At 41.5% G+C, this 26707-nt stretch overlaps 1 protein-coding gene across 1 annotated transcript; it reads right to left on the reverse strand.

The window, feature by feature from the left end:
- Positions 1–1872: 1872 nt before the first annotated feature.
- Positions 1873–26707, reverse strand: kiss1ra (KISS1 receptor a). The gene is made up of 5 exons (XM_044369113.1): positions 26278–26707; positions 24012–24136; positions 13249–13384; positions 12873–13111; positions 1873–4248 (listed from the first exon to the last, which is right to left on the reverse strand). Exons 1-5 carry the CDS (start codon positions 26528–26530, stop codon positions 3868–3870), a joined length of 1134 nt encoding a protein of 377 aa, XP_044225048.1. The 5' UTR covers positions 26531–26707; the 3' UTR covers positions 1873–3867.

The following is a 26707-nucleotide window of genomic DNA, read 5'->3' on the forward strand; positions in this document are numbered from 1 at the left end:
ATAGTTTTAATTAAATATACTTTTTAAGTATAAAATATGCTTTTAAATATTACTAATAATAAAATTAATACTTTTACTACTACTCAGTAAAAGTATTAAATATACTTTTACTCAGTAATAGTAAAAATGTATTAATTCATGTGGCTATGGGCTAAATGTTGGGTTACATCATTTTTATTAACATTAAGGCAGCTAAAGCTAAAGGTTTTTGTGCACAAAATATTTTAATTCATAACCAACCCTACCTAATCATGGCAGCAAAAAGCACTGTCTTTTCCTTTCAGAATACTTCAATGTCATTCAAATGCAGCTCCGATGACAGCAAGTCCTACAGTATCTACAATTCAAATGAGAATTTTCATTAGCACATTTTCTATGGGCCATAATTGGAGCTCTGATTTTGAATGTCATTGTGTGGGATGTTATAGAAAAGAACTGCATCTAGAAAGTAGAGAGCTGGCTGGGACTCAGCAGACTTATTCATTTCCATCCCCAGACAGCTGCTGCCTGAACAAGATCTCCCTCAAAAAAAGCGCTCTGACAGCAGGGCGGAAGCCATGCGGTTCACCTCCAATCTACCGTTTGGAATTTAGTCTGTCTGACAAGATCATTTCAGGGCGAAAGGCAGTTTGTCAGTGAAGATGAGACAACTGAATCCAATAAACAACACCTGGATTCAGTGGATAAAGGTGCATGTGTTCACCTGTGCGTGATTCCACAGTGTTTGCACGTGTATTGAGCAAGGTGTGACTGTTTGTGTGTGGGACACAAAAGAAAGGTAAACACTGTCCATGCTTCATTGGTTGTAACCCCTGCTTCAGCCAGCTCCCACTCATCACATTTGACAGCAAATAAACTCTCATTCAGCTAGATGCTGGCTTTGTAACCTTGTATTACCCTGAGCTTACTGTTTCACAGCTGGTTAAAGAGGAAAAGAACAAACATCTTGTTCAGTTTTTCAGACGTCACCATCTCCATCATGATCTTCTTCAGTTGAGACACCACAGAGTGCTCTGACAAAACTATTCCTTAGACAGCAACTTCCATGTGGAAACATTCAACTGATGTGTAGGTTTTGTGTTTCGGTCGATTGTTTGAGATGCGAGTTGAGCAGGAAAAGGAATGGAGCCCCAACCTGCAGATCTATCCTACAACAATATCACAACTTCAAGATACAGCCATAGGTCCAGCCCTATAACCCCGAATATCTGTCCGTCACTGACTCACTGACTGTGATGAAGTTACACCATTGGTCGGCCAGACGAGTGATGGAGTTTATCCATGTAGCATTTCCATTACCACGGAGGAGTGTGTGGAGGCGTTGTTGCGGCTGAACCAGCGCATGAGGTTCGCGGTCATGTCCCTCCTTCGGATGATGTTGGCAGCTCACCCAGTGGTGCATGTGGGGCTGCTGGACATGAGAAACCTCCAACGGCAGCTTTGGCTGCATTCTAACCACGACAAACAGAGCTCGCAGAGTACGAGAGAAAACAGCTCTCCATGCGCCGAGAGGTATGAGGGAGAGAACACAGTTAAAGCAACCCGAATAACAATCACTCTCACAAAACACTCAATACAGAGTGAAAAAATGAGAGACATCCACAGATAGAAACAGATGAAAGAGCAGGGGAGGTAACAGATAAATATAATAGCTGTAATTAAAATTAAAATTAGTTCTCTTTCAAATCAAACATCTAAAAATATGTGTGGAAAGTATTGTTCTTGCAACTGCATTTATGATTTTTTTTTTTTTTTACTCAAACGTAGCTTAACCATGTCATGTGATATGCTACTTCAGTACACTTAACAACAAATATTACTGGGACCACTACAGAAAATCGATGAACATTTAATATCAAGGAATTCACATTATAGACACTACCACTGACTATCCCTGTAACAAATTGGCCACAATGTTGCACATTTACCATATACGGTCCAACCATATACTAGGTTTTGACCTAATCTTGTTTCAGGTAATATTTCGATATTTTGAGAAAATATGCTTTTCGTTTTCTTTCCAAGAGTTAGATTAGAAGATTGATACCACGCATGTCCTGTACAGAGCCAGAGCCAAGTGGTGATTAGCTTAGCTTAGCATAAAGGCTGGAAGCAGGAGGACAAAGCAAGCCTGGCTCCTTTTTTATATTTATGAGAAAGAGTTGCCACCAAAAAAGATTGTTGGATAAACTGTTTCTACATTTATGTTTGTGTATGGATTAAACACAAGACGGAATATACAGTGAGATTTAGAGGTACTGAGAGCTGAAGTCATTACGTCACCTCCGGTTAGCCTCCATTCCACTAGCTTCTGTAACTCAATGCAATCTCTTATTTGGCATTTCTTTCATCTGTCTTTCAGTGTGTTCCTGGGGTTTACTTACCATATTCTAAGATGCCTCAGCATCCACCACAGCAGATGCTATCAGAAGTTTAAACTTTTGTTATTTTAACAAAGTTAAAGAACGTTTTCATTGTGCGCACAGAAAAAACTACAGCCCCCATTAAAAGAACTACGAGCCTGGCAGCGCAGATACATACGTCACTATAACTTGGTTTTGTCCATATCCATAAAAACTCCCCAACACTGTCTTCTAAAGTCATTTTTCAACTTTATATTTTTAATCTCTGTTGTGTAAAGGCTTGTGCAGTGTTCACTCCTCTCTGTGCTGCTGTTATTACAGACATGTCTGAACTAGCCGCAACCTCTCCCCTTGCTAATGGACTCCTCACCTCTGTCGAGTCATGATGTTTAGCTTACAAACATCCAGGACTTATGGGAAATGATGTTCATTAGAGGCAGTTAAAAAACATGAATATTGAATAAACAATGATATTAGATTGTTTTTAAGAAAATCTGCATCCTTATCTAAACATATAAAGCGAACTGCACAATGTACTGTTGAGAAATCTTCAGTTCCAAGACTGGATTTTAACTATTAGTATAGTTACAAATGTCAGTGGGATTTTTAATGAGGTTTTCCTACTTCTGAAGTGGAATCCTGAAGTTCCAGTTTGACTTTGGCTCTCTGTGTGTATTTTGGAGCTTCAGACAGAGCCAGGCTAGCTTTTTCCCATCTAAGCTAATTGCTGTTAGCTATAGCTTCATATCTAGCATACCGACGTGAGAGTAGTACAGACCTTCTCATCTAACTCTCGGCAAGAAAGGAAATAAGTGTGTTTCCCAAAATGTTAATCTACTTACTTTGAAGAGGTAAGTTTGCTGTTTTCCAGAATCACAGATACAGTGTCTTCAATTGAATTATTATTTTTCTCTTCAGTGAAGAAACAAATGTCAACCACAAAACAAGTTATAAAAAGCATGTCAATGTATAGTACATCTAGTGTATTAATTGTCAATTATGAATCAGCATTCAGTGTTCAGTCATTTCCAAAAATGTGTCCCTCTCCTTAGCTTATGTAAAATTGTCAACTGTCCAAATGCTTTATACCAAAGCTGGAGACCTTATCAGCCATAATCTTATGGGGATTAGGACTCCCATGTGCAGCTGTTGCACTTTTGCTCCTTTTCTTCATTATATCTATGTCACTGACCTCTATTATTATTTGGCTGTGGTGTTTGGCAGCTTGATAGATGAGGTTATGTGCCAACACTGCCTGGCCTTGACAGGGGAACAGGTGACACTGTGCAAACGCTGTTGGTGTCCATCCATATTATGAGTCTGTGTTTCTCCACATCTAGTTGTTAATTAGTTGAATTCATTAACATACAGTAAATAAAATGTGTCTCTCCCTTTGAAACAAGCCAGAACTCATGATCGGCATTTATCATTATTTTAATTTTCTTCGGCTGCGATGTCTCAAGATACAAACAATAATCATTCCTCCTATTGTTAATTGTCAAAATTAATTTACTCCATTATTATTGTTTCCTTCCTCTGCTGCAACAAACTTGATCTCAGCATTGGCAGTCCTTGAAGCCATGCTGCTATCTCTGACCTTGTGCTTGAACAGGAAGGGGAAGGTTTTTCTGAACGACTTTTGAAAGCTGGCTCCCATGAAACCGTAGACTATGGGGTTGACGGAGGAGTTGGCATAAGACATGCAGTTGGCCCATGTCTTAATCTTGTACGTGGCATAGTTGGCCTGGTAGTTTGGATAGAAAGACTGGAAGAGGACGAATATCTGGATGGGACCCCAGCAGATGGCGAAGAGGAGGACGATCACTACCACCATCTTGGAGACCTTGCTCCTGATGCTGATTGTTCTCTCAGACAGGAGGTTGACCTGAGGAGCAGTAGTAGCAAAAGCAAGCTATAAATGCAACACATCTTATCATAGTGTGATGTGAATTGGCGAAGATACCTTGATTGGACTGACAAGTGATGGACTAATGAGTGTCAGGTGTGGCTGATTGCGCAGCTGTGGGACTCTGAAAAGGGGGAAGGGGAGAGCGGGCATTCGTGTGTGTGGAGGTCGGGAGAGCGTGCTGTCCTGCGGTGTGGCTGCGTTCATTCCGGGAGCGGGAGGGTGTCGTTCGCTGCCGTTTAGGGCTGCCGGCGACGAAGACAGGTACGATAGGGGGTTAGTGAGTTCCTGTGTTAGGAGGGGAGGTCTGTTGCCTCCTTTAGTTAGTTAGGGCTGGGGCTTTAGGAGCGCAAGCCGCCGCCGCTGCTCTTCAACCTCGCTGCTGCCTCCGGCACGCCGCCGTTCCCTGCTGCGCCGTCCGACGGAGCCGTGGTTCCCCGGGGAGTTGGACGGTGCCACAAGCTCAGACCCCGGGGGGGGGTCTCGTCGACCACGCAAGTTTAGTATATATTTTAACTTGTATGTATTGTGTATTTGTTGTTGTATTTTATTGCCGTGGGGACAGGAGAGAAGCTGGGTGGGATTGAGTTGGGTTCCGGGTGGGGGGAGGTCTTGTATTGGCTCCACCCTCTTTCTTAAAGTAGACGTGCGACTCCACTGTGTGCATTGTGGTGTGCTCCCAGGTATTTCCTGAAGTTGTGGTGATGTGCTCTTATTCTTGTAGTGTCTTGCATCTTTGGATGGTGGTGTGAAATTTTATAGTGTGGCCAGCCCTGACTCCCCCTCAAGTGGCATAACTATCCTATTTAGTGAAACTCCGAAGCCCCTTCTTTTTATTGGTGTTTACTTAATAAAGATTTCTATTTTGCTTGATACTCTGATGGTCTGGTGTCGATTATTCTGAGGTCTCTGTCATTTATCCCATATAAGTTCTGGTTTCTGTCTGAACTCAGATTTATTACACTGGTGGCAGCGGTGGGATCAATCATTTAAAAATGTCAGAGCCTGAGAATAACGCACCTCAACCTGTTGAGTTAGCCATCAACCAAGATGTCCCTCCTCCTTCAAGTGCTAATGTTGCAACTCCCCGCCCAGTTTTTATGCCAGAGACTTTTACTGGTGCTGGACGAGAATGGTCAGACTGGGCCGAGCAATTTGAGATGGCCGCTGATGTAAACAATTGGGATGAATCATTAAGATTAAAATTTATGAGTCTCTTATTGTCTGGCCGAGCCCGTGAGGTTTACAGTGGGTTATCAGCAGCAGCTAAAACTAATTATACCTTGTTGAAAGATGCTATGGGGAGGTGTCTGGATCCCTGTGATAGTGATGATTGGAACAGGGCTAGCTTCTCCTCACGAAGGAGGCTTCATAATGAGACTGTCCGTGAATTTGGTATCGCTTTGCGCCGGCTGGTCGCTAGAGCCTACCCCTCTGCAGACCTCAATACTCAAGACTTATTGGCAAGGGACCATTTTATCACTCATGTGGGCAGTGGAGATTTGCGTATTGGCCTTCGCAGTGCCAAACCTGTAACATTAGAGGCTGCAATAAATTTGGCTTCCGAACTTGAGCTCATTAGAGGCCTGGAAAATAGCCATTTAGCTCAAGATGCTAAGGTTCGGGGGATTTCAGAACAGAAGTCTAAAGGTGATGAGCAGATAGAAACTTTGCTTGGGGTGGTGGAAGGGTTAAGGCAGGAGGTCAAGTCTTTGCAGGCTACTGTACAGGTTTTAAAATCAAACCCTGTACGTCCTGCCCCAGTTACATCAACCCCTTTACCCCAGCCAGCTAACACATATGGTAATACTACAGCTAAACGAGAGACTATGGAGCCGGGAGGGAGATGTTGGGAGTGTGGATGTAACCGGCACATACGTCGCAACTGTCCTTATTTGCAGGGAAACTAGAGGGGGCGTGCACAGAGGGCCCAATGCCCGCCCCCTCTTCATCGGTATCTACTAGGGCCCTTGAGGAGGCTACAGGAGGCTCTGGCTATCTTGCAGCCAAGATCGGTGGGTCCAGTCGTCATGTGTTGGTTGATACTGGAGCCACACGCTCTGTTATACCTAAGCAGATTTGGCTTTCTATTACTAAGGGAGGATCTGACTTACAAAAATATGTTGGGGATGCAAGAGCAGCAAATGGTGGGGCGATGGAGGTTCTTGGGGGCTGGCAGACAGTATGTCAATTTGATTCTTTGGCCTTGGTTGCTGATTTTTTGGTGTCTGACGTACCATCTGAAGAAATTCTTCTTGGCTTTGACTTTCTGTCCAGATATGGTGCCGTGGTTGACCTTGGTGAGAAAACTTGCCGGATAATGGGGAAGACATTCCCCCTTGTAGATCTTAACCCAACATCACAGCCCCAAACTGTTGTTGTTCAGAATGATACAGTAGTACCACCACGGAGTGAGGCCATAATTTCAGGTATGGTCCAAAGTGCATGGGGGGATTATGCAGAGGGGATGTTGGAACCCACCTCAGCCCTGTCTAAACACTGTGATCTATTGGTAGCCCGTGTGGTTTGTAAGGTGGAGAAGGGGACACTGCCAGTACGGGTTATTAATGTGACTAGTGATGCTTTACCACTGAAAAAGGGCATGAAAGTGGGTACGCTCTTTACTGACATAGAGGTTGATGAGGTGGGAGGATGTACCGGGGAAGGGGGTGACGCCTTACAATCCTGGACAGTCGACAGCCTCATGAGTCAATTTGGGGTGGGGGATAAGGGTCTCTCCGTTGAACAAACCGAGGCAGTAAAACAGTTATTGCACCGGAATCTCTCTGTCTTTAGCCGGGGTGAAACTGATTTGGGCAGAACTCATTTGACAATGCATGAAATTGATACAGGTGAAGCCAAGCCTATCAAGTTGCCTCCACGAAGGGTCCCGCTCCATTTGCAGCAGGAGGTAGCAGATGGTCTGAAACAAATGCTTGACAGCGGCATCATTCGGCCATCTTGTAGTCCCTGGGCAGCCCCTGTAGTTCTGGTGCGGAAGAAAGGGGGTGGGCTCCGTTTTTGTGTTGACTACAGAAAACTTAATGATGTCACTAGTAAGGATGCATATCCTCTTCCCAGGATAGATGATGCTCTCGACAGCTTAAGCCATGCCTGCTGGTTTTCCACTCTCGATCTAGCTAGTGGTTACTGGCAGGTGGAAGTTGACCCTAAGGATCGCTATAAAACTGCTTTCATAACACGTCAGGGGTTGTTTGAATTCAATGTTTTGAGTTTTGGCCTCTGCAATGCGCCAAGTACATTTCAAAGACTAATGGATTTAATCCTTGCAGACTTGCAGTGGACAACTTGTCTAGTGTATTTGGATGACATTATTGTGTTTGGGCGCACATTTCAAGAACATCTGGCTCGTCTTGATGAGGTGCTTGTAAAACTTCAGCAGGCCAACTTGAAAATTAAACCCTCTAAATGTAATCTGTTCTCTACTCAGGTTCATTATTTAGGGCATGTCATCTCTGCTGAAGGGGTGATGGCGGACCCTGCTAAGGTAGCTGCAGTGAGGGAGTGGCCCGTTCCAAGAAACCAGACGGAGGTCCAGAGTTTTGTAGGGCTAGCCTCCTACTATAGGCGTTTTGTGAAGGGTTTTGCTGATATCGCTCGTCCTTTACATCAGCTGGCGGAGAAAGGAAAGCGTTTTCAATGGACTGAAGATTGTCAACGAGCATTTGATCAGCTAAAAGCCAGCCTTATTACTGCGCCTGTGTTGGCGTATCCAGACCCAAACAAAACATTCATCTTAGACACTGATGCCAGTGATGTGGGAATTGGCGCAGTGCTATCTCAAGAATGGGGGGGGCATGAACGAGTTGTTGCATATGCCAGCAGGGCACTTACTAAGCAAGAGCGTAAATATGCTACCACAAAAAAAGAGCTTTTGAGCATGGTCATGTTTACTAAACATTTCAAACATTACCTGTTAGGTAAGGAGTTTGTGTTACGTACTGACCATAATTCCTTGCGGTGGTTACATAATTTCCAGGGGCTGGAGGGGCAGCTAGCTCGCTGGGTGGAACAACTTGCTAATTTCCAATATAAGATCGTACATCGGCCAGGCAAACTTCATGCAAATGCTGATGCTCTTTCAAGGTTGCCTGCCTTCGGTGATGGGGGAGGACAGGGTCAGGAGTTGCCAGCCAGTAAAGAGACAAGCAAGGAGATCTCGAAAGTGTGTGCTGTACAGGAAATCCCTCACGGTCCCCCTAGCGAAGCGAGGGAGATAGATGAGCTAGCCCAAGCCCAAATGGATGACAGAGAGCTACGGCAGATTATAGACTGTAAAAAGCAGGCAGATGAGTGTCATATGCCAGATGACCCTGAATTACATAAGTATGCTCCTGTTTGGAGTCAACTGCATGTGCAAGGATCTAGGTTGGTGCGGATCCCCCCTGCCCATTCTGACGCTGCTTCCCAAACACAGGTGGTCCTCCCTTGTTCTTTGATACCTAAGGTTTTGGCACAGCTACACAATGACGCCACAGGGGGTCACTTGGGGGTGCATAAGTTACAAGGGAAGGTAAAGGACCGTTTTTATTGGCCAGGATGGTTTGGGGATGTTAAGAGATGGGTGAAAGAGTGTGTAGATTGTTCCTCCCGCAAGACCCAGGGTAAGCTTCCATGTGCTCCGTTGCAGCCATCAGTTACATCAAGACCTTTTGAACGGGTGGCACTGGATATCCTTGGCCCTCTTCCAGAAACCCCTTGTAAGAATAAGTATATCCTAGTGATAGGGGACTATTTTTCAAAGTGGACTGAGGCCTTTCCTCTTCCTAATCAGGAAGCTAGCACTATTGCTAAAGTGCTGACAGAGGAGTGGGTGTGTCGTTTTGGGGTTCCCCGCAGTATCCATTCAGATCAAGGCAGAAATTTTGAGTCTACTTTGTTCAGGGAGGTGTGTAGGCTTTTGCATATTCACAAGTCTCGTACATCCCCTTATCATGCCCAGTCAGATGGCCTCATAGAGCGTTTTAACCGTACCCTGTTGTCCATGCTGTCGTTGTTTGTAGAGGACAACCAGTTAAACTGGGACACTCTGTTGCCTTATGTGATGTTGGCATATCGGAGTAGTGTTCATGCCAGTACTGCATTCACTCCTTATAAAGTCTTGTTTGGGCAAGAAATTGTTCTGCCTATTGACATCATGTTAAACCTAGACACCCAGGAACATTTTTCTTCTGTTAATGACTATGTATCCAGGATGAGAGAGACACTTTCGACAGTTGTAGAGGCAGTAAGAAGACATCAGTCCAGGGCCTCAGAGAAACAGAAAAATTCTTATGATTTCAGGGCCAATTTTCAGTATTACTCTGAGGGAGAGTTAGTCTGGGTGCAGAACAAGGCTAGGAAGAGAGGGCTGTGTCCCAAGTTACAGAGGAGGTATAAAGGCCCTTTTAGGGTGGTCGAAAGAGTGACAGATGTGCTCTATAGACTAATGTCAGTGGAGGGAGGCCCTGAGTGTGTTGTGCATTTCAACCGGCTTAAGCCCTATAATTCTTCTTTGGCAGTGACCAGTGATCCAGTGTCCAGGAGGGCTGACGGACTCGACAGACCCGACATTCAGCTGACCAGACCTAGACGACAGCGTTCAGAGGTCCGGTTTGGTGCGGGCTGGGTCCATCATCGCCGCCCAGCTGACCTGGGGACATCGGAAGGAGAGAGGTTGCCACTAAGGGATCATGCGGCTCAAGGCTCCGTGTCTTCTGGAGCGGGAGGAACACAGAGGATCCCTCTAAAAAACTGCTCTGATTCCCCCACATCTGTGGGCCCTTCCCCTGAGGATGCACCTGCAGCCTGCTCCAGTCAAGAGGAGAGGCCAGAGTCCAACGGTCAGGGGAGTTCCGGTGGTCGCCCCCTACGTCACCGGAGGCCACCTGTTTGGTCGCAAGATTACCAGATGATAGTGCAGTGACTCGGGGACGAGTCTTTTTCATTAGGAGAGGGGAAAGTGTGATGTGAATTGGCGAAGATACCTTGATTGGACTGACAAGTGATGGACTAATGAGTGTCAGGTGTGGCTGATTGCGCAGCTGTGGGACTCTGAAAAGGGGGAAGGGGAGAGCGGGCATTCGTGTGTGTGGAGGTCGGGAGAGCGTGCTGTCCTGCGGTGTGGCTGCGTTCATTCCGGGAGCGGGAGGGTGTCGTTCGCTGCCGTTTAGGGCTGCCGGCGACGAAGACAGGTACGATAGGGGGTTAGTGAGTTCCTGTGTTAGGAGGGGAGGTCTGTTGCCTCCTTTAGTTAGTTAGGGCTGGGGCTTTAGGAGCGCAAGCCGCCGCCGCTGCTCTTCAACCTCGCTGCTGCCTCCGGCACGCCGCCGTTCCCTGCTGCGCCGTCCGACGGAGCCGTGGTTCCCCGGGGAGTTGGACGGTGCCACAAGCTCAGACCCCGGGGGGGGGTCTCGTCGACCACGCAAGTTTAGTATATATTTTAACTTGTATGTATTGTGTATTTGTTGTTGTATTTTATTGCCGTGGGGACAGGAGAGAAGCTGGGTGGGATTGAGTTGGGTTCCGGGTGGGGGGAGGTCTTGTATTGGCTCCACCCTCTTTCTTAAAGTAGACGTGCGACTCCACTGTGTGCATTGTGGTGTGCTCCCAGGTATTTCCTGAAGTTGTGGTGATGTGCTCTTATTCTTGTAGTGTCTTGCATCTTTGGATGGTGGTGTGAAATTTTATAGTGTGGCCAGCCCTGACTCCCCCTCAAGTGGCATAACTATCCTATTTAGTGAAACTCCGAAGCCCCTTCTTTTTATTGGTGTTTACTTAATAAAGATTTCTATTTTGCTTGATACTCTGATGGTCTGGTGTCGATTATTCTGAGGTCTCTGTCATTTATCCCATATAAGTTCTGGTTTCTGTCTGAACTCAGATTTATTACAATATTATCACACACTGATGTGGCGGTCTTGTTAGCAAACAGTTGCCTCTTTACACATTCAGCAGATATGAAGCAACATTAGCATTAATTATGTTGGTTTGTTTTTCTGTATGACGGTATGTATGCTCGTATTTTTTGTCATTATACATGTATTGCTCTTGGCCTGGTGAAACACATTGTGTTGCTTTCTGTATGTAATGTGATCTTTAAATAAAATATATTTAAACTTAACTTAATTTGGAGTCGTTTTTCTGTCCACTTGGTGAATGCAAGTCCAATATCCACTCTGTTTTGTTATCCACTAACTCTTGAGAGAAATATCTTTGCCTTGTTTCCCAAAAGCAACTTAAGATGACTTAAGATGATCACAAAATCTTGCAAACCTTCTCTAGCTCAAGAGGTGTTTTTTAAAAGCACTGTAACTGAAGATGCTCTTAGAAATGACTGTAGATTAACAAGTGGAGGCTCAGAGCATCTTAAGATGCATGTTTTATTTTGGTTTTCATTGTTTTTGTTCATTTTTAGGTTTATATGTTTTCATGAGTAATGGTGTTCTTTGTTGAGTGATGTTTGACGTAAAATGATGTTAATGTTTAAATTGTCTAAAATTGCTAAAATTGTCCTCCTTTCTCTCTTGCATAATGTGTTCATCTGAAATGCCACTTCCCTGGTGGTATATTTTCAGGTTCTGTATCTTCTCTCTTCTTTCTATTTATGGTGTGAATGTTGTTTACCTCACGCTTACATACAGCAAGTCTAATACAGAAATGATGACAGAATGACATATTCATGAAACTTACAGAAACCTCCGCTGTTTTTAGTTTTAATATGGTTAGTAATGTTATACCGACTTCCTCCCAGTAACCTGAAATATAAGGGCTATGGACTGTTTACTGCACATTAAGCTTACTTTTTGTGTGTGTTTGTGTAGTTTACAGCATTTGCATTTTGTGATGTGTGAGCTTTCATTATATAGCATGACTTACAGACGATTAAATATGCAAAGTTACTTTAAAATGTGTTCATCATCATCTTCAGCACCACAAACAGTCGACATTAAGTAGCTCTGAGCGGCATGCACTTGCTTTTAAACACTGCTTTGGGAAATGCATGTAGAAATTTGGAGAAACGCTCTTAGAAAACACACTTAAGTCGTTATAGGGAAACAAAGCCCTGGTTCCTTCGCTGCTAAATGCTCCGCTGTGTTCACAAGATAGTCATTAACCTTGTCTACTTGCATTTTGATGCTGGGTAGTTAGCATAAAGTTAAAGGGTTTTAAGAGCTTTTTGCTGACAACAGCTATGAGAGTGAACCAAAATAGCAAAGTTGTGGGCCAAAAACCAAACACATGAGCTGAAAAGTCACTGAAGAAACACCATAAAGCTGAAGGGGGACTGCAGAGCCAGGTAATAATGTCACTACAAGCAACACCTTTTACATTACACATAGTCATTTGTTGGCATAGTCATTGTTATTATAAAACAAAAGAATATAGCCACTTTAAAGACAGGTGCTTTAAAACACATTTTCAGAGACAGTCAACATCAAAAGCAAGATAACAAATGTAAAGAAACAGGAACCGCCGAAGATACTTGAAGAGAAGAGAACAGTCTTTTTGACATTTAATTAGCTGTAAATTAGTAGCATTAGCAGTCACATCTTAAAATTAAGCCAAGCAATTAAACAAAGCACAACAAACCATGTCCATACCTGATAGTTGTTGTCAACAGGTTCTACAGTGGGCTGGCCCACCCTCTTCACCATCAGAGTATAGCAGAAGGAGATAGTGAGAACAGGCAGCAAGTAGGCGGCGATGAACTGGTACAAGATGAAAGCCCTCTCATGTGTCTTCGAGGGGAATCTCTCCATGCAGTACTGCCTGGGGCCATACCAGTAACCCTCCTCAATACGCTGGTACATTAAAATCGGGGTGGACAGGATGAAGGAGCCTGGACAGAATGGCAATTTTTTTTTTTTTTTTTTTTTTTTATACACAACTGTACACTGTAGTGAATGAATGAACAAATAAAGATCAAATGCAATGAGAAAAAATGAGAGTAGTTTTTATCAAATTAGCAGGACAGACCGATCCAAATGCAGATGCTGACAATCATGGCTACTCTCGGGGTGCGGTGGCGGAGGGATTTCAGAGGGTAGACTGTGACATAACAGCGGTCCCCACTCATAGCGGTCAGAGTGATACATGTGGCTTGAACTGTCACCTAAGGAAGACAGAGAAGCATATACAGAACATATAACATATAGTGCTATACTCTAAATGTGCAAAACGTCAGAGACTTGTGGTTTAGTGTTCTTACTGCAATCAAAGCACAGCGCAGAAGACAAACTTTGTAACTCCAGATTAGGCATAGCCCTGGAAGAGCTGTTGCTATTGGGTTTATCCCTGCACATATGCACAGTTGTGAAGATTTTCTTTCCTGCCACTGTACAATGTACAGTTGCCTCTCTCAGGCCCCCATCTACAATATATAACACCATCAGGACCTGAGCTCTGCTCTCAAAAAGCCAGTATTTTCCTCAGCTAATGCCAGTGGAGCAGGGGGTCCAAGTCTTAGGCCCACACATATGAGTTTGACTAGATAGCATGTTCCTTTCATAGTCTGAGGTGCTTAGCAGGGGAATGGCCACACAGCGGCTGGTGCCTAGGCCCACAGAGATTCTTCATAATGGCTGGCGCTGGGCTATGAATGTAATGTGGTTTTGAGGGGAAGTTAGTATTGTCGCTCCCCACTGCCTGCTATGTGAGATAAATGTTTCCTTGTGGGGAGCAACAAAGTCAGAGCCTAGATGCCAAACACTAAAGCTATTCTACATTTAAGTAATAGTTTACTCCATGCGAGTTGGCTGAGTAAACTAACAATTATTTTCATTGTCAGTTAATCTGTTGATTACTTTTTGGTTAACCAGTTAGTCGTTTAGTCTATAAAATGTCAGAAAATGGTCAAAAATGTCAATCACTGCTTTCCAAAGCCCAAGGTGACATCCTGAAATGTCTTGTTTTATCCCAACCCAAAGATATTCAGTTTAATATCAAAGAAGACTGAAGAAACCACAATATTCACATTTGAGAAGCTGGAACCAGAGAATTTGGACAATTTATCTTTAAAAATGACTCAAAATGATAAATCAATCATCAAAATTGTTGAGGCACAATTCATTTTCTGTCGACCAACTAATCAATCGACAAATCGTTGCAGCTTTCTTTGGAAATTTGACCTTGGCATGATGATATTTTTAGCATTATTTATGCTTTACCTGTGAGCTGACGTCCACCTCATGTTGTTATTAAGACATCATTGTCTCCACTGCTGAAAATAAATACTTAATTTCCTGTGGTGGACCAGAGGATTTATTCAAGGAAAGACTTGACCTAACAGGGTGTTTTAAAAAGCACATGTAACACTTGTACATATAAGTAGCAAATCAGGTATTCATTGGAAAATGTCACTGATAATTATTATTATGATAAATATATGCCAACACAGGTTTGTATTTCCAGTGCTACACACTCAACTCACTCTTACATTTTTATGAACTTTTTTTTAAAAAATGCACCACCGCTTCCAAACAAACCGTCACATTAAGTGGTGTTCTCAGAAAACATATCACAAGTTTGGATGGCATAATTGCAACAGAAGTTTGCAACCACCCCTGCAACCACCACTGTGCATCCAGCCTCAGTTAATCACACTTCATTAAGAAGCGAAGGAGAAACTCAAGCAGCTGTTTTGCACCACCTTTGTTTCAGACGAGCTCTCCAAGTCGCCTGAGGTTTTCTTAATGAGCTCTGGTGCTTTTTAACTGAAGAGCATGCGGGATGAGAGGGAGTGAGGGATAGAGGAAACATACAAGGGAACAGGAAGACGGAAAGCAGAGACGAGGCTGCATTTGCGATAAGTATTTTTAATTAGCATAAGAACAAATCATTCAATTTAATTTTTAATAGGGTTCAATGATGCTTGATTCAATTAAACCCAGAGACGTCAGAGGAATGCTAATTTATAGCCAAATGGAGAATTCATGTTGCGATTAAATGTTCCAGTATGCAGACTTTGACTTTTGACAAAATTCCCTATATAAAAAGAAACATTTTAAAGTTTGACAGCACTGTGTCAGTCTCATATTTAGACATATTTCATCCCAAACCAGCCTTTGATAATAAACAAAAATACACATCCTTTTACTTTACTCTCACAGTCATTACGTTCTACAGCAGAAAACACTCTGACTGGATATGTTCTCTTTTCATACGCATCTATACATTGATATCCAGTGGAGCAGGATGATGAGACTGAAAACAGGCATAACATTTCTTTTCATCCTCTAAACAAAAATTACATTTTGTTCATTTAATTTACATGGACCTCTGAGAGTCTTACTGTGTTATCTATAGGTACAGTAATCCATATTGCTTTGAAATAATGTGCAGCAGGGTGAGAAATAAGGGGTCAAAAGTTCTCTCTATATGCTCCATTCCAAATAGGATCTAATTTAAAACACTCTTTTCTCTATGTGTCGGCCCTCTTTCTCTCTTTCTCTTTCTACCTCTTATCTATGACTATGAAGCCAGCACCCATTACCCTCCAGAGGTTTGGAGCACCACATCAGCATGTCAAAGGATATGATGAGAGACACAGAGAGGGGTCGGGATAAGTTCAGTGTTGAGGCCACTGAGGAAGTGCATACAGCGACCCCTCAATTTTTAAGAAGCTTGGTGGATTAAGACTGCACTACTTTGTTATCTTTAATGCATGTCCATTTAAAGGAATTGGCTTGAACATTGAAAAGAGAATATATTTAGATCATTAGCTGAGCAGTGTGGCAACACAGCCTCTATTTCCTCTCATTTCTTTAAGTGAGATGAGGAAAGATTGATTTGTGCTTTACAAAAGGAGGATTGTATGTTGCACAATATCTTTCTTAAAATAATACAGTGTGATTGTGTCTTGAAAGGCTGTGGATTATTGACAGAATAATCGATCATGACAACAATTATTAGTTGCAGCCCTGGGTTTTGCATTTTATGTGTTATGTATTTTGTCTCAGTTACTTTTGTTTTTATATATTTTGATAAAAAAAAGTTTACTACTACTGAACAAAATGTTTAAATCTGCTGCTTTGAGGACTATCCATGCTATGCCATGCAATGATGAATTATTTTCATTAAACTAGAAGATGTTAGTAAAGATAAAAGAATGATAAAGAACAATTGAATGGAGTCAAACAGCATTTTGTTTTATCTTTGTAGCCATGTAGCCATGATACACAGCAAATGTGTATCAAATGAAAAAAAAATCTGATATCTGGGCTCAGCTGTAAAGCTTAAGTGAAGATGCTGGTATCATAAATTAGACGACCTAACCCACATAGCAGTGCTACATCAGGCTACGATGTGGCACTGCTGGCCTTCTTCTGGCCCAGACAAAATGGACGTGAGCCCGAAATGGCCACATGTAAAATGGTAAATATGGCCCAAATATCCCAAATCAAATGTGGGCCTTTTTTGATAAAGAAGCAGTGCTCTCGGGTAAGTGCATTCTGGATGTGGGCCATTTCTGGTTTATCTGGTTTGTTCTTGGTTGACAGACAAGTGCCATCATTCCACATGGTAAGTGGGCCAGATGAAAGTGCCGAAAGTGTCCACTGTGGGCTGGATCTGGTCCACAGCAATTTTGCTATCTGGGAAGGGATCCGTTGGTACCAACCATGTCATGCTAGCTTGTAGGAAAGGGGGCTAAGTAACGCTCCAAAGTTAGGATAAATTTTGGCGAGAAAAAAACGGCCTGGCCATTTTCAAAGGGGTTTTATGGGTACCCACGAGTCTCCCCTTTACAGACATGCCCCCTTTATGCTTATGCAGTTTTTTGCATGCAGTGTAAATGTGTCCTCGCCATCCAATCGCTGACAGATGCAATTCTTACAGAAATCTCCAAAGGTCAAAAGTTTTTGATATCAAATCACAGCATAGATTTTTCTATGGTGTTCCTCAAAGTCTAAGCATCTTAATTTTGGAGGGATTTTTGACCATTTTTAGCAATTCTCGAGTGGTCAGGAATGGTTTAATTTTGCACCAAATCCATGCAACAAACGGTATTAACCCAGAAATTGCTGCAACAATTTATGAGACATATTTGAGCATGTAAATGACCATCACATACTTCTCTCATTACGTTCTAAGCCTTTATAAACTCTAAACTTTCAAAATTTGAATAGGCACCTAACTAAAACACATTGTTTATAACAGATTTATGACTAGAAAAACTTGACACACAGTGCTTCAGGTTCCTAGCTTCCAGATGATGTTTATCTATTTGGCATATACTGTTGAAAAATGGGTCTATGGTGGGTCTCTAAGGGTTAAAGGAAATATAGCATTCAGTCAAATATTTCTAGTGGGCATTTTTCATAATTAATGTGCTGCTCAGTTTCCTCAAAGATGTAGAGGAGGTGTCTGTCTCTCTGTCTTACTATCTTTCTGTCTGGCCCCCCGACTGTTTCTTTGAAATTGCCATCCATTACCTCCCAACACCACACCAGTGATACAAACTACAGAATGGTAAGGAAAATAGAGCTTCTAGTAAGAGGTGAGAAAAATAGTAATCACTGTCTTGGATTCATTTGGTGCAGATGGAAAGTGACTCATGGTGACAAGAAAAAGGAGACATGTGGCTCCTCGCTTTCAAAGAGATAAACAGTATGTGCTGTGTGCATCTTCATCCTACTCAGTGCATGTTGAATATAACCTATTAAAAAATGTTTCCAGGTAACTAATATATACAAGAAACAACATGTTCTTTTGTTGTTTGTCTTGGACCAAAAACATGATGCCTTACAAAGCAGTTTACTGTCGTCTTAATTGTTGTGGATTTTCGGAGCTGATGCACTGGCAGTTGTCAGTTTGAAGAAGAGAAGACCAAACCAAACTTCGTATGATGATTCTGGGAAAACTTTAATGAAGAACCTTGCAAGGGAGAGCGACTCAAGGGACACCTCCTGTTCGTACGGTGTCCCCAAACTCGTCTGACCCTCACAGTCCAAAACCAGCCTTTAAGCCAATCATAGAAACTAGTTCGTCAGTTCCGAATCATAAACCTATGACCTAAATCTGTATCTTTGGTTTGTCTTGTTGCGTCTGATGATGACCTGCATTCTGGCCTTGGTTCGCCTGTGAGGCTCCTGGTTTATTAAACAACATGTGTTATCTTCTGTTTGAGAGAACAGAAGAGTACAGCTTGACATTCTGTTGTCCTGGTCAGTTATGGAATATCCATAACATTACTCATAAGTTAATTAACAGACAGGAGGCTGACTTGAGTTTTTTTTTTTTTTCTCATGACCAACAAACTGGCATTCATTTTATCTTCCAAGTAACACCTGTTCCAATAAATGTTGAATGTGAGACTTGTTCGCATTTCTTGCACCAAAAGAAGGATGAGTGAGTCACAGATGAGTAATTTGTAAACATTTATCGACTCTCACTAGCTTCTATCAATGCAGCAGGTTTTCATTTTATATACAGTAGCTATAGTTGTACGACTGAAAGTTTAAAGCCCCAAGAGGCTGCAAAATTCATCACACACCAACAACTACTGAGTTAGCTTCTTTTGGATCTTACCAGAAATTGAGCTAAAAGTCAAATCTGTCTGGATGATGGTACAAAAGAAAAGGCCATTGGGTTATTTATGTAAAAGCAAATTATTTGTCCTCGTAGGGGCATGACGGAGGATTTTTCCAGCCAAGATTTGCTTTGCAGAGTGCAAACACAATCAGTAATGATTAACAAGATTGTTAGCATTGCTGAAACACAGTTTGACACTGCTTGTCACTGTGACAGTGTAACAGTGTCACTCTTTCTCTCATTCCCTCAACCTGCTAATAAGAGAGAGTTAGAGGTAAGAGAGCAAAAAGGGAAAGAAAAACAGACCGAAAAGAATCAAATTAGATAGTGAAAAAAAGTATCATGGAAAATACAAAATCCAGATGTGGTGCCATTACAGTGATATTTCTAAAAATTGATAAAGAATTAAGGTAAACTACTTGGATGACTGCGGGGTCGTATGGATCCTGTGCTCCGGGCTGTGATTTAAATAACATTTAATGTTTATGTATGTTTGTTAAGAAGAGATTATTTCTTCCAGGAGGATCCTTGTTGCTCCTCAGATTCTTTGGGCTCAATTGAACTTTCGATTACCAGTAAAGGGACAAATCATGCCCAGAATCCATAATGCATTTTGATGTATGTCAGTGAAAGGCTGTGCAACAGGCCATGCATGGTATAGCCATGCAAGTAGTATGATTTAAGTTCCCACAGGTGTCAAATGTTCTTTGCCTATAAACTGTAATGGCCTTCAAATAACGGGAATTATAAATCAGGTTTTTACATCAGATACATTATGCTACAGTAGATAATCACAGCTGCGATCCAACGGAAATGTGTAAAGTAGAAGTGATATACATATTGCAGTGCAAAATACTTTAAAGGAGACGTATCATGCACATTTCCAAGTCCATATTTATATTCTGGGGCTCTACTGGTATCTTTGCATGATTTACAGTTCAAAAAACTGTATTTATCTTATACTGGCCCTTTATGCAGCCCCTCAGTTCAGTTTCTGTCTCAAACAGGCCGTTTTAGCTTCTGTTTGGCCAGCTTGGAAGAATTCCAGCAGCTCCGAAGGCTACATAAATAAACAGTGGTAGCAGGATTTCAGTGGATTTCGATTTCGATTTTGGAGTGGAAAACGTGAACAAAGGCTACAGAACAGACAGCCGTTTGTGGGCATATGTGAACAGTCTGATGTCAGTTCGGTGCAAAAGTAGAGGTAACTTGGCTAAAAGAGTGCTCAGAGCACAAATAATGCTGGGCTTTTGACTTGCAGGGAGCATTTTCCCATACGTTCACCTCAAGTTTTGGAACTTTTCCCATGTTTAACATCGACATCTCACATCATAACAATATAAAAATAATAGAAAGTAGCAAAAAGCATGATATGTCCCCTTTAATTGTAATATTGCTGCTTTTGTTACACTGTCCTCCCATGTTGAGCTAATGAAAACAAAAGAACTTTCAAAAGAGAAAGTGATTGTGGAGTCATTAGTATTGATCAAGCCCACGGTCATTCTCTGCTATGGTATCAAGTTGTAATATGTAAAATTGTAGAGGTGGTAACGTTATCAGTCAACATGTTGCTTTAACAGAGACTTCACCCACTGTTTCCTTTCATTTGTTTTCATTGAACTGTGAAATCTTTGAGACACCACTCAAGTTATTGATCCATATTTATTTGAATAATGTGTTTGAATAATGAGGTGGGTGAGCAGTCAGTTCTCCAGTCCTTATAATCATTAAAAACCTAATTATCCTTTGCTCTTGTATAAATGGTGATGGGTCTCCCTTCAAAGCAATGGATTAAAACATTTTAAAATATACAGGGTTAGATGATAAAAGCCAGCTCCTTTTCAAAAAGAAAAGAAACTAGCAAATGGAGAGAAAAACAATCAAAGCTAGAAGAGAAGTGTGCTTTGCCATAGTATTGCTTTCTCCAATGTACTAGTCTCCATGTCCACATGAATAAGTTGAATCATGCCTCTTAGTTCACAATTAAAAATGCTTTTATCCTTTCTGCTTGCCTGCCTCTCAGACTGACGTCTTACACTCAAATTAGCCATGTACTGCTTTCTGCATTCAAAAGAAAATGTCTTTTCTTTTTGTCCGCCTGTCAGACCGTCTTCTCCTCCCTTCCATCTTTATAATGAATGAGGTTTAACACAATCTCCAAACACAATAGACTGACTTTTTACATCCATATAATTAATTTTACAGCATATTTTAGTCAAGCTCAGTTTTCTTACGTAAAAAGTATCAACTTTTTTTTCCTGGAGACAGTGTTGGTCTACATTTTGCATTTGACCCTGACAGGATGCCTATTAACTAAACAGGAGCTATGGCAACCCTCCACTTCCTTTATGCCGTCACTGACAATGAAGTCTTTTTGAGCTCTTTAGGTCTGGGTGCAGATTTAGCTTTTTAGAGTAATCTGCAGTTATTACTGGATGACTAAGTGACATGTAATTGCAGTGTAGAAGAGAAAAGTGGCCTTTTAAGATCTCAATAATTCCTCTTTGAATAAGCTGTATGGAGGCAACAGGTTGAAGCTTATGCTTGGCTTCCCTTTATTTGGCCTTAGATTTGCCTGCGTGTTTAACTCATGATAAGGTGCAGAAGTAGGTTTTCCTGCCAAAATTGCAGTATGATTTAAAGCTGCACCAATTTGTATTCTGGGGCTCTATTGGAACAATCTCCTTATTTATCTTATACTGACCCATTATGTAGCCCCTTAGTGCAGGCTTTGTCTGAAACAGGCCGTTGTAGCTCCTGTCTCTTTTAAGACCCCCTTCCCAATGAGCCCATTCTCTTCTGATTGATCAGACGTCCAGCAGCTTTCACTTCTTTTTCTCATTCTTTACACAAAATGGAAACTTCTCAAATACATCTGTACATGTTTGAGCACAAATACAATCAGAAATATGCTGGTGGACAACGTAAACAACCTCATCAACAAACAGTATGGAATAGACAGCTGTTTGTGGGCATGCATGAACAATTGGATGTCACCAAGTCGAGGTAACATTGCAGACAAAGTGTTCAGAACAGGTTGAAGCCTGGGCTTTGACTTGCAGAGACCATTTTTACATATGTTCACCTCAAGTTTTGGACCCTTAACAATATTTAACATTGACATCCAACATCATTACAGTGTAAAAATAAGAGAGAAAATTACAAAAAGTATGATATATCCCCTTTAAGAACAAATTACTGTGTACCTAAATGTAAGAGGAATTGCTCATAGTGACAAACCTACAAATGGGAAAATAATGGGATTCCATTGTTCCCCTCAACTCTGTCTTTCAGCTCATTGTTTTAATTTTACGACAATTTTAACATTTTGGTTCAGTCTGTATCACCTTAACTTGAACTCATTTCCAAACAGGCAGCTGTTTTCAGAGAAAACACTGATTAACTGTCAGGATTTTCGATGGTGTGCACTTTTGGGAGGAACTACTGGGACACACTACAGCTGTTTTTTTAACAAGCGTGAACTTACAAAAGGTTTGCCTGTTGGTTACTGATGGCACTCCAGCTGTGATCGGTAGAGTTCAAGGGCTGGTGGCGAGGCTTTCAGCCATAGCCCCACATGTGCAGCTTTTACACTGTATTATTCATCAGTCTGTATTGTCGTGATCTGAAAAACACCATGAACACTGTCATGAACATTGTGAATTTCATTCGCTCAGCCTCCAGCCAACAACAACGCCTTTTCCATCTGCTGCTTGCTGACATGTTTGCTGAACACACTGACTTACTGGTCCATAACGAGAGGAAAGGTGCTGGACCATTTCTGTGATCTCCGCCAGGAGATTGTGTCTTTCCTTTGCATATGTAAACATAAACGGGCAACCAGCCTCTGGGAGCACATGTTGGATGAAGAGTTTATGGAAGTTTAAGAAGTCTACTTTCTATGTGACATTTTTGGACACTTGAACACTTTGAATCTTGAAAAGTCTATTGCTGATTTGGCCGAGAGGCTTGTGCCTTCAAGACAAAGCTAACGATTTTCACAATGGACCTAATGGATACAAAATGCACTTCTCACAACTCTGTGTATTCATGATCACAGCACCTGAGGCACACATAACACCCGTCATGACAGACTTTATGACAAAATTGACCTTTACTGAGAAATTCCAAGGCTCCAACATTCTGCAGTACTGCAGGTACTGCAGTTTGCTCGTGATCCATTTTCCATCAAACCTGAGGCAGACTTCTGTGTATAACAGCAAAAGAAGTAATGTCTTGTATTGATGAGAGCACCTTTCATACGGAATTGGTTGATGTGTAGCCCTGCTCTGCTTTAAAACAGCACTTGCAGTCTGAGGTTGTAGTGGACTGTTGGTCTAACCATGTTAACCAATATCAGCACACCGCAATAAGGAAAGAGGCCTTGCTAATACTGACAATGTTTGGATCGACTTATACTTGTGAGTCTGGCTTTTCTCATATGAATGCCATCAAAACAAGGGCGCGTTATTTCATGACTAATGAGTAGTTGCATGAGTGTCTCAGGATCATCCTTACTACTTATGAGCCAAGCTATGCTGAAATTGATTATAATGATACTATTAAAGTGATAGAAAATAGATAGATGTGTGTGACTAGTTTATTCCATGTAATAATATATCTATTATACTGTAAGAGTTATTTGTTGTCATTAACTGACAAAGTATTCTGAATGATTTCCCTGTTTGGCTCATTTGCTATTGAAGTTGAATAGACCTATAATGTTGTTTTTCTTGGGAGGACAGGCTCAAGAGAACAGCTCATCCAAGTGATCATGTGATCATGATGGGTCATTTATCTTTCATCTTTCCAGTGGATCTTCAGCAGGTCTTTCCAAGCTGGGAAATTTAAGTTTCTTTCATTTTATATAAACTCTTCTATAAAATCCAGATATGAAGGCAACAATGGCCATTTTTTCTTGAGACAGTCCTTAACTATAAGAGGACAAGCTGTGACCTCCATTAGTGGATTATAAAGACAGATTTTTCTCTGACAGACATTTCATTGCTTTGAGCACATTTATTAAATTATAATAATTACTGGGTTTTGTTCAATTTCAGAGCAAATCAGATAAATGATAAAGATGTTTGATAAATGTCTTTTTTCTGTACTTTAAGTGCAGAAAGCAGTTTGTGTGTTCTGTGTATGAGAAAGTACATTTCTGATATATGATTGTGGTAAGATTTTTTTTAAAGGAGTCATGTTTTTACCTGCTGTAGAAAGGCAACAAATTTGCACATGAAGTTGCCAAAGATCCATCCAGGCAGAGGATAGAGGGTGGCAGTGAACGGGACGCAGCACACCAAGAAGATGATGTCAGTGGCAGCCAGGTTTGCTGCACAGAGAGAAAACAACATACAGGATGTCTGGTGTTTACAGATGCTGTATCTGCAGATGTTTGAAGTAAAGATTAGGTGTGAATGTAATATGATAATGCAGCACTCCACCTCTTTATAAACTATCAATCTAGTTATTAATGAGAGGGATAGTGGTAGCTTTACATATTTGGGAAATATTCACTTTCTTGCCAAGAGTTAGATATAAAGATTAAAACCACAATCATGTCTGTACAGCTTAGCACAAAGACTGGAAACAAGCTACTCAGAGATTGTGATTGACTGATTAAACCACTTATCAGTTCTCCTCCTGGTGATCAGCAGATGCGATAATCACCTTGACATTTTATGAACCCATATGTCCTGATATAAGTAAAAATCATATTTATGCACTAACTTGTACCAACAGTATCATTATCTGACATTAGAACAGATGGCACTTGTACAATCAATTGCAATGCAGTGAAATTTCCCTGCAATGAATACTACTTTTATTAAGATTATAATGTTCAATTTTGTTGACACTATTGCTATAGTGACTCTGTAAAGCTTATGGTAAGTGAGATAAATCGGGTGCATCTGATGTCAAGTATTAAGAGACTGCGTAAGCATCAGGATCAGTATTTGTTTACTTGATGATGTGCTGTAGGCGCGTTTAGAAAATCAAGCCTTTTTGACTGATGACACCCACACACACACTCTTATAAATATGAAATGCTTGATTTGAATCCACATTCCTCATCCAATATTGCAAATTCATACATTCACAAGTGCACACAAAAATATAAATTCATGTTTGCACACCACACCAAGCAGAGATTGTCATGATAACCTTGGTAGTCTGATCTGGCTTTCCCTTTTCTCCGTTTAACCCATCACTTTGATAAATATGCCACACATTGTTTCCTATTTGTTTCACTAGCTGATCTAATCACGTTCTAGTAGCTGGACCGTGTTGCTGGAAGGGTGAGCAGATGGTGCAGACGCTAATCTAATGTTGCTGAATATTAAACTATTTCAATGCTGTGGCCTTGGGATATTATCCAAGATCAAATTCATGTCACATCCGCAATACACTATGCAAACACAAGCACAAATAGTTATGACAGTTCAATAAATCACAATATTGCACAGAGCCTTGCTTTATTTACACACAGGATCTTGTAAATATATGTTCCTAAGTGGCAAACATTCATTATTCATCTTTTATCTTTTATGGACACCTCAATTAATCAATCACCTTTGCAATTCGCCTGAAGTGACAGGTGCGTCACGGCTCCATCAGACATGCAGTAATTGACTTCAACAACAAAAAATCAATCACCCGGGTTTCAAGTCAGTGTGCACTGAATACCAGAGGAGATGTAAGACAGCAGTGTGATTGATGCACTCCTTTGATTTCTCTTGTTTTACTGGATTCACCCGAGATTAAAGTAACAATCCCCAAGACAAAATCTATATCTCCCATATCTCCATGTTTAGTGTTTTTCCACTATTTTTATTATGAAACTTAAAAATTGAGATAAAATTGAGATATAAATACAGTATTAATGCTGTACTTTTATTTTTCTACCACAAAAGCCAACCTTTGCAAAAAAAAACAACATAAATAAGCAGAACACATTTTAAGCTGTGAGCTCTTGAGCGATGAAAATTGCTTACTTGCACAAATTTCAAATTGTATTTAACAAGAAGAGTCTCAAAACACCCCAAGCAGATAATTATTATAGCTGTTTGATCAGATTTTCTGCTGAGGTGCTCTGTCTTAGAAACAATTTGCACTCAGTTGTAATTCAGCACACATCTTCATACCTATCTCATCTTTAAGAGGGAAAAGTGAAACCTGTAATCAACATGGACATTCTCAAACATAGCTGTGTGCTAATTGGGCAAAAGGAGAGTGAGTGAAATGATATTGAGTGTTCTCGTGAATCCCTGAAGGTCTTTTGAACCCACTACTGGCATGCAATGAAGCGTTACTGGATAGATGAAAGAGAGAGAGACATGCATAAGTACAAGACACATTTTATCCCAGTGATCCCCTGGTCTAGCACTACCTGTCTTGTCTCATGTCCCTTCCACAAATTACAAGAAATCAGAAATAGAAATTAGCCATTTGTTACTTTTTCCTCATACTCACCTATGTAAAAGTTGGTCGCCGTCCTCATCTGCCTGTGTTTAGAGATGACATAAATAACCAGAGAGTTGCCCACCAGTCCCACCAGCATGATGAGGGAGAAGAAGAGGGGGACAAGCCAGGCATCTGTGAGGAAAGGGTGCTGATCCCCTTCCTCCTCCTCCTCATCTCCACGTCCTCCCAGAGAGAAGTTTGCCTCAGAGCCGTTGATCCAGAGCTGCTCGGTGGAGTTCCAGAACCTCTCGGAGGAGTACATCGTGACAGAGTGGGAGAGATAATAGTGAGGGAGGTGAAAGAACAGGTGCCAAGGAGAGGAAGAAATGGCAATTAGGGGAGAGAGTATACAGTGTGTGTTTGTGTGTGTGTGTGCATGTGAGGCGTTCAGCCGCTGAGTCTAGTCTGCCCTCAGGCTAAGAAAAGGAGAGAAAGATGG

Source organism: Thunnus albacares, chromosome 12 (assembly GCF_914725855.1).
Source record: "Thunnus albacares chromosome 12, fThuAlb1.1, whole genome shotgun sequence".
NCBI classification, from domain to species: Eukaryota; Metazoa; Chordata; class Actinopteri; order Scombriformes; family Scombridae; genus Thunnus; species Thunnus albacares.

What these genes read in the sequence shown, in the direction of transcription:
- kiss1ra (XM_044369113.1), bottom strand. Translation starts at nt 26,530, where the DNA reads ATGTACTCCTCCGAGAGGTTCTGGAACTCCACCGAGCAGCTCTGGATC. An exon ending in GGCGACCAACTTTTACATAG is followed by an intron (nt 24,137 to 26,277) that starts GTGAGTATGAGG and finishes CTCTCTGTGCAG; the next exon opens with CAAACCTGGCTGCCACTGAC. An exon ending in CAGCATCTGCATTTGGATCG is followed by an intron (nt 13,112 to 13,248) that starts GTCTGTCCTGCT and finishes CATTCTGTCCAG; the next exon opens with GCTCCTTCATCCTGTCCACC.